The sequence below is a fragment of the Podarcis pityusensis genome, assembly GCF_964106645.2.
Source record: "Podarcis pityusensis genome assembly, chromosome: 6".
In the NCBI taxonomy this organism is placed as follows: Eukaryota; Metazoa; Chordata; class Lepidosauria; order Squamata; family Lacertidae; genus Podarcis; species Podarcis pityusensis.
In genome coordinates, this window is record NC_138030.1 from 86815627 (window position 1) to 86828990 (window position 13364).

A 13364-nucleotide genomic window follows, 5' to 3' on the forward strand; every position below is an offset into this window, starting at 1 on the left:
CTCACCTATGACTTCACATAGCAAGAAAATCCTATTGCAAAAAGAAAGGATATTTTTGTTGTTTCTCCTTAGGCATTTCCTTTAGTTTCCCCAGAAACAAGGATACAATCCAAAGTCAGCTAAAGTTGTGGGTTTTTTTGTTTTTGTTTTAAAAAGTGAGACTGTAATTTGTTTTAAATAGCATTTGAAATGCATCCAGGCTGGGATTGAAAATGTGAGCATCAGTTCAAAATATAAAAGTTCAAGCTGAAGATCTACTTATTTGCAAAAATGCACTGGGCATTAATAATATGCATTACTCTTCAGCAGGGACGCGGGTGGTGCTGTGGGTTAAACCACAGAGCCTAGGGCTTGCTGATCAGAAGGTCGGCGGTTCGAATCCCCGCGACGGGGTGAGCTCCCGTTGCTCGGTCCCTGCTCCTGCCAACCTAGCAGTTCAAAAGCACGCCAGCGCAAGTAGATAAATAGGTACCGCTCCGGCGGGAAGGTAAATGGCATTTCCGTGCGCTGCTCTAGTTCACCAGAACTGGCTTAGTCATGCTGGCCACATGACCCGGAAGCTGTACGCTGGCTCCCTTGGCCAATAAAGCGAGATGAGTGCCACAACCCCAGAGTCGGTCATGACTGGACCTAATGGTCAGGGGTCTTTACCTTACTCTTCAGCATCTTAACGGTTTATTGGAAAGAGAATATCAGAATGGAAGCAAAAAGTTTTGGGGTTGTTTTTAACAAGTTCAGCTCCGTGTTCAGAATATTTTACTAGGATTTTCACTGATGTGTGCTTCCCTTCTCAGGTACAGGCTACTATGCTCATAGCAAAATCTGGATAAGGGAGGGGGGGTCACACTTGTGAAGAGAAGTTCCTTAGCCCAATCCTAACACACTGCTCACAAGCACCCAGCCTCAGAACCTAGTCTGCATCAAGAGCAGTAGGAGTCCTAGCATCACAGAGAAGCTCAGAGTTTATTGGCAAGGGGTCCCCAGTTTAGATCCAGAAAAGGACTCTTCGTTCAAAAAACGGGAGGAGCTCCCCTCCACATGCACTGCTGAGCCAATCAGCTGTCACCCATTTGGTCCACCAATCCACTGCCACCCCATCCTGCTAGTTCACCTGGTCGGCCAATCATACCTCATTTGGACGTGTCTAAACCAGGAGCTGTCTGTATTGTGTTTCTATACTAAAGGTAAAAGCTAAAGGACCCCTGGACGGTTATGTCCAGTCCAAGGTGACTATGGGGTTGCAGCGTTCATCTCGCTTTCTGGCCAAGGGAGCCGGCGTTTGTCCACAAACAGGTTTCCAGGTCATGTGGCCAGCAGGACTAAACCATTTCTGGTGCAACGGAACACCGTGGTGGAAACCAGAGCACACGGAAATGCCATTTACCTTCCCACCGCAGCGGTACCTATTTATCTACTTGCACTGGCATGCTTTCAAAATTCTAGGTTGGCAGGAGATGGGACAGAGCAATGGGAGCTCAACCCATCATGGGGATTCGAACCGCTGACCTTTTGATCAGCAAGCCCAAGAGGCTCAGTGGTTTAGACCATAGCACCATCTTCATTCTATACTATCCTTTAAGGGGTCCAGGGCAGTGTATCATATGCCACATACTTCAATCTGGTAATGTCTGGTTTAAATGACCTTAATTAATCAAAAATAAAATTTGATACAGGTTCATCGTGAAAACACACGTTTTTGGTATAATCTTTATAAACATTTTAGGGGTGTATTTTAAAATACCACAGTCTGTGACAAAGCTGTTAGTCAGCCATACCACAAGGTGGCAGCCCTGAGGCCTGTTAACCTCTGTATAGAATTTGACATTGTTCTTAAGCAACCCTTTCATGCAAGCAAGGGCGTTACGTACAGACCGTGCTTTGGTCGCCTGGTACAAGGAAAGTATTTTGTGCCAAGAACAGGGAGTTAAGATAAGGCCCCACCAAAAACATTCCCAAGAGGGTGATGAGATCTTTCCTTTGGTTTATGTTTGGTTTGATCAGTTGTTGGATTCAGCAAATTTACAGAGCAATCGTTTGCCTCAACTTAGGGGTGTGAGTATCCAAGGAATTATGCGAGGTCTGCGCATTTATCATTGCGACCACAAGGGTCGATAATGCAATCGGAGAAGTCTTCACACACAGTCACCAAGGAAAATTTTGGGATAAACTTATCACTATAATTGATGCTGTTATCACTGAACATTGGACGAATGAGCAGCAAGTTTGGGTCAGCCCCTTTTTCATCCTTATGTTGTTGTTGTTTAGTCGTTTAGTCGTGTCTGACTCTTCGTGACCCCATGGACCAGAGCACGCCAGGCACTCCTGTCTTCCACTGCCTCCCGCAGTTTGGTCAGACTCATGTTTGTAGCTTCGAGAACACTGTCCAACCATCTCGTCCTCTGCCGTCCCCTTCTTCTTGTGCCCTCCATCTTTCCCAACATCAGGGTCTTTTCCAGGGAGTCTTCTCTTCTCATGAGGTGGCCAAAGTATTGGAGCCTCAGCTTCACGATCTGTCCTTCCAGTGAGCACTCGGGGCTGATTTCCTTAAGAATGGATACGTTTGATCTTCTTGCAGTCCATGGGACTCTCAAGAGTCTTCTCCAGCACCATAATTCAAAAGCATAAATTCTTTGACGATCAGCCTTCTTTATGGTCCAGCTCTCACTTCCATACATGGCTTTAACTATACGGACCTTTGTTCATCCTTATGGGTAAAGGTAAAGGGACCCCTGACCATTAGGTCCAGTCGTGGTCAACTCTGGGGTTGCGGCGCTCATCTCGCTTTATTGGCTGAGGGAGCCGGCATACAGCTTCCGGGTCATGTGGCCGGCATGACTAAGCCACTTCTGGCGAACCAGAGCAGAGCATGGAAACACCGTTTACCTTCCTGCCGGAGCGGTACCTATTTATCTACTTGCGCTGGCGTGCTTTTGAACTGCTAGGTTGGCAGGAGCAGGGACTGAGCAACAGGAGCTCACCCCATCATGAGGATTCGAACCGCCGACCTTCTGATCGGCAAGTCCTAGGCTCTGTGGTTTAACCCACAGTGCCACCCGCGTCCCTTTTCATCCTTATACATCAACGTAATAGATGGGAGCATCCCTGAACAAGCTTTGCTGCTCCAACTCTATTCCCTATTCCTGTATAAGCAGTGCTGATGGGAGGGGTTTTTTTTAGGCACATATGAATTTCTTGGCACGTGGTAAGTTTCACACACACACACACACACGCCACTGGGCCAAAATGTGACACACTATCCCAGCTCAGAGCTGCAAATTTAAGCAAATCAAAATGTGATTTAGTAAAAGCCAGAATCTTTCAGGTAACCAATATAGAATTTGCCATCTTAAAGAATCTAAAATGTCCACAAATATGAGTAAGTTGGGTCTGATGGCCCAATATTAGGCAATGATTAATGCGTCCTCTCAGATCAGCTGTTTATAACAAATGAACCACACTTAAAGTGCAGCTAGGTTGTCCTCTCAACCTCCAGTTTTGGATCAAAGCTGGTTTGTGGAGATGAAACTCTCAAAGCATAGCTTTGCTTTTTTTTTTTAAGTAACAGGATAGCTAAAGAATAGATGTAAGATTGGTGTGTGCACTGCTTCCCAAATTTGCGGAAGGAGCACCTTGGACGCAGAGTAAGTAAACAACCTCACTTTTTTATTTGTTTGCCTATATAGTTTTTGTGAGGGATGAAGGTGGCGGTGTGGGTTAAACCACAGAGCCTAGGACTCGCCAATCAAAAGGTTGGCAGTTCAATTCCCTGTTACGGAGTGAACTCCCATTGCTCAGTCCCTGCTCTTGCCAACCTAGCAGTTCGAAAGCACGTCAAAGTGCAAGTAGATAAATAGGTCCCACTCCAGCAGGAAGGTAAACGGTGTTTCTGTGTGCTGCTCTGGTTCGCCAGAAGCGGCTTAGTCATGCTGGCCACATGACCTGGAAGCTGTACGCCGGCTCCCTCGGCCAATAAAGCGAGATGAGCGCCACAACCCCAGAGTTGGTCACGACTGGACCTAATGGTCAGGGGTCCCTTTACCCCTTTACCTTACTATAGTTTTTGTGTGCTGTCTTTTTACATTTTTATTATAGCTAAGGCCTCAAAAGTAAGCAGCCCAGGCATCTCTGGACCTCAGAAAGGGTCCGCATGTAAATGCACTTTTCGTGACTGACACAATGCATCGTCCAAAGTTTTTACAATTCGCTGGAGTGAAGCATCCCCTCTGCTGTTAACCGCATGTTAACAATAATTCAGAGCAACTCTGTGCCAAGTGTCCTCCCACCCCATAGATGAAGCTTAGCCATGCCCTGATATCTGTTATGACAGAATATGGATAAGATGTATTAAATGGCACAGGGAGAACTTGGCACCAGGCTGCTGTTTTCAGTGGCAGTTGTGTGCTTATCATGATGTGTAGTTTTTTAGGGAATTATAGGGACAGAACTACCTAAACTGTATAGAAATTTATTTATGTATGCTACTACAGCAGCAAGAATGTTACTTGCCGTAAAATGTAAAGAAGCAGAAGTCCCAGTAGCGGAAGAATAGATAGAAACAGATTAAAATATTTGCAGGATTATTGTAATAATCTGCAGTTTTAGAAGAGTATGTATTTAGAGTAGATAATCAAATGAGTAAGTTAAATGAATTTGGATATGTAGGAGAAATTAAAAAATAAATTTAAGGAACCGCAGAAAGGGGGGGGGGAGGAAGTCCAATTTTGAAATGTTAAATTGACTGTAAAACTAATGAAAATGTATACAATTGAAAAATATAAATAATTTTTTTTAAAAAAAATAATGATGTGTAAATCTGTCCTCAGTCAACACTTTTCTAAACTAAAAGAAACACCCTTGGTCTTTCCTAGAGACCTAAATCTTGTTCCTCTTCACTCAATAGCCACCATACCCCACCAGCTTGTTTAGGCGTTTCTTGAACTGTGGTAACCAGAAGAAAATATAGTTATGCAGCAAATATCTGATAAGTGCTAAGGTCACTGGTAGGATTACTTCCTATGTCTCTTGAAATTCCCCTTAGTCATGCCACCCAGAGTATTATTCATGGCCTTTTGCAATGGCACTAAAGTGCTGACTCAACTTATCATAACGCATGACTCTCACGGTTTTCTCGGCCTTCTAGATCGAATACCCTAGCAGTCCCTTAGCGCATGATTTTGTACTTCTCTTTGATGGTGTACCGTTTCATAGTAAAATCTAAGTATAAAACCAGAACAGTAGCAAAATAATAATGATGATTTAATAAAATAATAAAATAAAATGATGATTAAGATAATAACAGCGACCAAGTACAGTGGTACATCGGGTTACAGATGCTACAGGTTACAGACGCTTCAGGTTACAGACTCTGCTAACTCAGAAATAGTACCTCAGGTTAAGAACTTTGCTTCAAGATGAGAACAGAAATCGCACGACCTCAGGTTAAGAACAGTTTCAGGTTAAGAATGGACCTCCAGAACGAATTAAATTCTTAACCCGAGGTACCACTGTAGTCCAAATGTGCTCTAAACTGAAATGTAAAGTAAAGGTCAAGGGACCCCTGACCATTAGGGCCAGTCATGACCGACTCTGGGGTTGCGGCGCTCATCTCGCTTTATTGGCCGAGGGAGCCGGCGTACAGCTTCCGGGTCATGTGGCCAGCATGACTAAGCCGCTTCTGGAGAACCAGAGCAGCGCACGGAAATGCCATTTACCTTCCTGCTGGAGTGGTACCTATTTATCTACTTGCACTTCATGCTTTTGAACTGCTAGGTTGGGAGGAGCAGGGACCGAGCAATGGGAGCTCACCCCGTTGTGGGGATTCGAACCGCCGACCTTCTGATCAGCAAGTCCTAGGCTTTGTGGTTTAACCCACAGCGCCACCTGCGTCCCTTAAACTGAAATGTATTGATGATTAAAAAGTGAAATGATACTATACAGAGTCATTTCTGGTGTCTGTAACAAACCACCCTGCGCTCATTCCTATTAAATTTCAGAGAGCCCTTAAACCTTGCTCATGTCCTTTTCCTTTCAAATGAAAGCTTTCTGGAGGTATGAATTTTTAAAAAATACTGAGTGGTTTAATACATCTGCATCTTAATCGCTCCATCAGTTTAAGTGATCCATTGTGTTGTTAAATGGGTTTGTACCGTGTTGTTGTATTGTAATAATAATAATAATAATAATAATAATAATAATAATAATTTTTTATTTATACCCCACCCTCCCCAGCCAAGGCCGGGCTCAGGGCGGCTAACAACCACTAAGGTGTTGCTATTTATGGACCTTGAGGCTCTCCGTGGGGCAGACCGGGAGAGGCGGTCCCGTAGGTACGAGAGTCCTAGGCCGTGAAGGGCTTTAAAGGTCAAAAGCAGCACCTTAAATCTGACCCTGTACTCCACTGGGAGGCAGTGCAGTTTGAAAAGCACTGGGTGAATATTCTCCCATGGCAGAGACCCTGTGAGGAGCCTCACTGCAGCATTCTGCACCTACTGGAGTTGTAGACAGAGTGTTTCATTCCTCCCATACTGTAATGAGATTCAACTGCCCCAATGTTATTTTAATTAAACCCTTCAAATTAATCAATTGATTAATTAAAAAAATGAAAGCTATGTCTGTGTTGGTGGTGAGAATTGAGGCACTTCAGAACAATCAGCCGCTTGACTGCAGGATACTATTACATGCAGTGTGGTGTGACATACATGTGAAATGTTTTTATGGCCCTCTGTGGTCAATTTTATGGTTTCAAAAGCATACAAGGGTAAGTCAATTTCATGTTTGAGTGTGTGTATCTTCTGATGATGACTTAGATCTTGAACATTCTTGGTTACTCTCTCCCCCCCCCCTTTCCTTCAAAGCAAATTGAATTCTTAGCAAAGGAAAAGGAAAACTAAGACATCCATAATGGAAAAACTGACTGCTGTTACATAACCACTTCCTCCCTCCCTTTTACTGCAATCATGTGCCTAATTATTTCCTTTTCCTAAGATAGTTAAGCAAAAGGCCAAAAATAATAATAATAATAATAATAATAATAATAATAATAATAATAATTTATTTATATCCCTCCCTCCCCAGCTGAGGCCGGGCTCAGGGCGGCTAACAACAATAAAATAATACAACATTCTAAAATCATTTCATTAAAAAATTACTTTAAATCAAATTGATGGCCACCATTGGGCTATGCTTAACCCTATTTTTATTCTCTTAAATGTGAATGGAGATTAAATATGAATGGACATCAAGATTTATTGATCTATTAAGTTTCTATCATGTACATGACCCCCCCCCCATTTTATCCTCACGGCTGTGTGTCAGGCTGAGAAACATTGGCACTCCCAAGGTTGCCCTGTGGGGTTCCTGCTTGCAGACAAGAAAGGGCTACAGAAAGTAATTCTGTATTGGGCCCAAAGGCAGCAAGGGGCCAGACTTTGAGCTCCATTTTTTATTTTAAAAATGTAAGTTTCCAGCTCCTATAGAACAAAAATTATGAAGCAAAATGTGTTGGCACCATTTGATGAAATTGCTTTATGAAATATGAGCACCTTTCAGTGAGTTTAGACAACGATTAATGTCACAGGTATGATTGATGGGTTCTATGGAGAAATTTAGAGTTGCACACATTTCAGGGATGATAATGTCCTTGAAGTTCCTTCTCTAGACAGTCAGTGTAGAGGACCTGCTTCATTTTTCATCTGTTTGGGTCTTCCTTGCTGCATGTGTTTTCTCTAGACTTGGAGTGCAGAAAGAACTGCCTGATTTGCTTTGAAGGGACTTTGTGGCTCATTCTGAAGCTGTTGTTTGTTTTGTTTTTCTGTTCCCTGTTAGAGATGTGGTCATTGCCCAGAGAAAATAAATCGAGCGATCCAAGGTTTTGTTGCCCAGTATACAACCTACAGGGACAGCGGGTGGCGCTGTGGTCTAAACCAGAGAGCCTAGGGCTTGCCGATCAGAAGGTTGGCTGTTCGAATCCCTGCGACGGGGTGAGCTCCCGTTGTTCGGTCCCAGCTCCTGCCCACCTAGCAGTTCGAAAACACGTCGAAATGCAAGTAGATAAATAGGTACCGCTCCAGCGGGAAGGTAAACGGCGTTTCCGTGCGCTGCTCTGGTTCGCCAGAAGCGGCTTAGTCATGCTGGCCACATGACCCGGAAGCTGTATGCCGGCTCCCTCGGCCTATAGAGCGAGATGAGCGCACAACCCCAGAGTCGTCCGCGACTGGACCTAACTGTCAGGGGTACCTTTACCTTTATACAACCTACACTATACAAATAGCGGGAGTGATCCTGAACTTGCCATGATGGGACAACTCTGCTCTCCAAGCCCACACATACATAAGATCTCAAAAGAAAAGCAAGCAGGAAGGGATATCCGCATTATTTGTTGTGCTTTCTATAACACTTCCCCTTTATCTGAAACAAGATTCTCGTGCAGCATGCAGCCACCCACAAAAACCACAATTTGGAACAACATGTTCATGTAAAACAAAGTGTTTGTTCTGCTCCATTAAAGCACTGCCAATGTGAAGGGAGATCCAGTGTTTTGGTTCCTCGTTAGAGGAAACGAAACATGTGTACTGTGTAGATCTTTCTTTTTTAAAAAACATCCTTCCTCCAAATAGCTCAGGTCAGCAGGTTTTTGGGTGTCTTTTACAGAAACAAACCTTTCCATGACTGACTGCTATTTTATAATGTTTTGTGTGGCCATTGTTGCTCACCCAGACGTAAGGTGCTTTTTTTTCATATCCCCAGTTATGCATTTGGGGTGGCTGGTGGGGAGTTGACTTTCCAGGCAGGTCTGTGTCATTCCTGTGCAGCAAGAGTTTATTCTGAATAGATCCATCACTACCTGCAAACTGATTCTGTGCATTTTTTCTCAGAAGTAAGTCCCGGTTTGTTCAAAGGTGCTGACTCCATGAAGAGAGCGATCCTATGCTACCAGGACCAGGAAGGAGCTGCTGGGATGAACGGCCAAACCAGGGAGAAGTGAAGGCAGAGCAGATTTCTTGTGCATTTCTGATTTTCCCCCACAGATTTTTGTTTGTTTTCTTTGCTTCTTTTAATTGTTATTCTCCAATTATTTGTCATGGGGGGGGGGTGGAAATGATATTTTCTATGGAAATTTCTGGTCACCTGGCATGCCACCCGTCAGTTTTTCTTTTTCTTTTTCTTTTGGCTTAGAAAGGCTTTCTTTAAGGTGTAACACAGAAATTTATGAAATATCACCTTTATATCAGCTGAAATTGGGTTTTGCTTTTGCTTTTTAAGTTTGTAGAATTCGTAGAATTGATTTTATTGACTCCCAGTACGTTTCCGAGCACAATTCAAAGTGTTGGTGCTGACCTTTAAAACCCTAAACGGCCTCGGCCCAGTATACGTGAAGAAGCGTCTCTACCCCCATCTTTCTGCCTGGATACTGAGGTCCAGCTCCGAGGGCCTCCTGGCGGTTCCCTCGCTGCGAGAAGTGAAGCTACAGGGAACCAGGCAGAGGGCCTTCTCGGCAGTGGCACCCACCCTGTGGAACGCCCTGCCATCAGATGTCAAAGAAATAAACAACTATCTGACGTTTAAAAGACAACTGAAGGCAGCCCTGTTTAGGGAAGTTTTTAATGTCTGATGTTTTAATGTATTTTTAATCTGTTGTTAGAAGCCACCATAAATGGGAGGGGTATAAATAAGTTACTGTTGTTGTTTATTGTTTTTAGAACTTGTGTTCTGTACTCAGAAAGAAACTGGGAAGCAGCACAGATAATAAAGAATCAATGTTGTTTATATCCTGAGCTTAGTTTCAGAAAGTTGCTGCATCCAGCTGAAGTTTCATAAATTCAGCCCTCCCTCTCGGTGCATTGCAGCAATCAGGTTACCAGAGCATGCAAGAAAACAGCCAAACCTCTGAATGTGGATTTGCATTTATTAAGCATTCATCTTGATTTGTTTGTGCAATGTATTCAGGGATGTTGTACAACACTGACTCTTGACTGGGCTTTCATTCTGATTTCTTTCCAGGGATGTTATAGGATGTTGAAACAGGCAGTTGTTATTCCACACTTCCCACTGGGTTTCCAAAAAGGCCCATTTGTTTTGAAATTTTGTTTGTTTTGTTTGTTGCGCAAAAGCACCAAAACCACTTCAACTGGGTGACCTGAATTTGTTTGTGCTTGAATCCCACCTGCAAAATAGCAACAGCCTATCTGACTGGAGCTTTAACTTGTCATGAACATCTTTGTCTTATCAGGATGGTAGCAATTTTCCGCATTCAGTTCAGGCTATCCCGAGGCTAAAGAAAAGGCAAAATGAAACTGGGTGTCATCAGACAGAGATGACAGCATGCTCCAAAACTTTGAAGTATGGATAAAAAAGACAGAGGAGTGGAAACCACTTATGGTAGCCCCAAAATGGAGAACGAGTGAGGTCCCAACTAAAGAAGAACGGCAACTTAAGCTGACGGAATATGCGCAGCTTGCAGACTTAACATACAGAATAAGAGAACAAGAAGAACGTATGTTTAGAGAAGACTGCAAAATGTTTCTTGAATACATGGGGGGAAATTGTGTACACTTGAAAACGTTGGCAGCATTAAGACAAATTCAACAGTGCAAATAAGTTTTGATGAATGTAATAATGGACTACTGAATGGTGTAGTTTATGTAAAATATGCAGGGATTTATGATATGCAAAATGAACCATGGAAAGAGAAGAAAGGAAATCATTATCATTGATATTTGAAGGATGTTTAAATGAGCATTCTAAATTGTAAAACAGAAAATTATATAATTTTACATAATTATATTTTCTGTTTTACAATTTAGAAAACTCATTTATAAACATCCTTAAAATATCAGTGATTTCCTTGATTCTAAATTCTAAAACATAAAATTATATATATATTATATATGTGTGTGTGTATCTATCTATCTATCTATCTATCTATCTATCTATCTATCATCTATATTCTGTTTTACCATTTAGAATACTCATTTAAACATATTGTGTGTATGTGAAACCACTTGTGGTGGAACTATATTGCCTATTTGCAATATAGCAAGCAAGTTCTTGTCTTCTACTACCTCCAAAGTTGAAACTAAGAGGGTTACTGTATGTAGGTTTGAGACTACCTGGTTAAACTAGTTTCATTCTAAAGTGGGTGATGTTCCATCTCACTGTGAAAGAATTGAAAGCCACACATGACTCTGATTAGATTTGTCTGTCATACATGACCCATTCCCTTGGAATTTTAAGTACTTGTTGGTTATTGTTCAAGAAAGCTGATAGTGGTTGGCTGCATGTTAGAGATTCAAATAGGACAGAACCGATAGAAGGAGCACTCACCTCCGTATAAGGGAAAGCCACAATAGCAGTCCATTGCCTAACTTTGCTTCGGGTCTGCTGCTTACATCACTCTCTGTTTTCTGACAAAGGAGTAAACAAAGGAACATCATCATGAGTTGTCATTGAATAAAAGGTCAAAGGAAGGCTGGAAACACTAACCATTTAAGGTCACACTGATTTATATTTTTAGTAACCACCAAATTCAAAACTCTTTTTTTCACAACTGTGAAATTCACCAACATTTTCAAACATGAAATGTAAATGGAGGATTTTACCTCAATATTAGAAATTTGACTTTTGATTGGTCATTATGGTTTGATTTTAATAAATAAATTATTATTATATTATATTATATTATATTATATTATATTATATTATATTATATTATATATTAGGCTTTAAATGCTATTACATGGAAACAATCAAATAAGGTGCACTGCTAAACACTATTTGATGCCAGCTTATCTGCCCTTAAATACCGTATTTTTCGTTCTATAGGGCGCACCGGCCCATAGGACGCACCTCGGGTTTTTTGGGGGGGAAATGAATAAAAAAAATTATTCCCCCCCCCCGCCGCGGCTGCCGCCCCAAGCCTCGCGTGCTTCGGGCTGCAGGCTGCCGCCCCAAACCTCGCGCGCTCGGCAGGACCTCCTGCCGGGCGCGCAAGGCTTGCAGACACTCCCCCGAAGCACGGGGAGCCCTCCGGAGGGCTCCCCGTGCTTCGGGCGACAGGCTGCTGCCCCAAGCCTCGCGCGCTCGGCGGGACCTCCTGCGGGGCGCGCAAGGCTTGAGGACACTCGCCGGGGCTGCAGGCTGCTGCCTGCAAGCCTTGTGAGCCCGCGGGAACTCCCACCGGGCTTGCAAGGCTTGCGGATAGTTTCCTGAAGCCTGGAGAGCGAGAGGGGTCGGTGCGCACCGATGCCTCTCGCTCTCCAGGCTTCAGCGAAAGCCTGCATTCGCTCCATAGGACGCACACACATTTCCCCTTCATTTTTGGAGGGGAAAAAGTGCGTCCTATGGAGCGAAAAATACGGTACTAAATACCATTGGATGCCAACTGATAAATAAATAAAATAGTGAATGCTCAGAGTACTTGATATAAAACTCTGTGATAGTGAATTTGGAGGGGAGATTCACCTCAGCTCTACTCCTGAAGTGTATGGGCCAAGCAAGAAGTGTGTGCTTTTATAGTGAAATAGGCTGGCTACTTTTATATCAGACTAGTGGGGTGTTCCTGGCACTGCCCAGAATTTGTAGAAACTATTTAAAAAAATGTGATTTTTCAATAGTGCAATTTGTGAGTTTGGACCTGCGACACCAAAAAGGGATGAAGCCATTCCAAAGTTACATTTTGGTCTGCTATCTTGAATCACAATGGCACCCGGCACCGAAACCTCAATGAAAACAACCACTCCGACCCCAGGAAACCTCAAGCTGAGTTTGCAAACGCTATCTCAAGAGGCAGTCAAACCTAGTGTGTGCCAATAAAGTCACACCAAAGTTGCATTTCAGAGCACCATCTTGATTCAAACTGACACCCAGCATCTGAGTGGGGGCAAAGTCTGCTGCCTCACCTTGGGAACTCTTGTGGTGAGTTTTTTTTTTTATAATGTTATCTCAAGAGATGGTTGAACCTATGCAAAACAAAAAACCAAGCCAAGTTATGCCAAAGTCTGGCATTCCAATCCAAAAAGAGATTTCTCTCTTTCTCTGCCTCCTCAGAGAAGGAAATCTGATATTGCCTATAGGATGCCCTCCTGAGGGACACGGGTGGCACTGTGGGTTAAACCACAGAGCCTAGGGCTTGCCGATCAGAAGGTTGGCAGTTCGATTCCCCACGACGGGGTGAGCTCCCGTTGCTCGGTCCCTGCTCCTGCCAACCTAGCAGTTTGAAAGCACATCAAAGTGCAAGTAGATAAATAGGTACCGCTCTGGCGGGAAGGTAAACGGTGTTTCTGTGCGCTGCTCTGGTTTGCCAGAAGTGGCTTAGTCATGCTGGCCACATGACCCGGAAGCTGTATGTCGGCTCCCTCAGCCAATAA

General features: G+C 43.3%; 1 protein-coding gene across 14 annotated transcripts in view; it reads right to left on the reverse strand.

Annotated features, from left to right (window-relative positions):
• The window catches only part of LOC308480619 (uncharacterized protein), an 80521-nt gene that overhangs the window by 42285 nt on the left and 24872 nt on the right, over nt 1–13364 (reverse strand). For 8 of the 14 annotated variants that reach the window (XM_081012383.1, XM_081012390.1, XM_081012384.1 and 5 more), the window contains one exon: nt 11323–11402. In XM_081012383.1, the coding sequence (XP_080868509.1) occupies nt 11323–11402 (80 nt within the window). Of the gene's footprint in view, nt 1–9886; nt 10271–11322; nt 11403–13364 lie in introns of those variants that run through there. The other 6 variants (XR_013988129.1, XR_013988130.1, XM_081012392.1 and 3 more) reach the window with 3 other exon arrangements.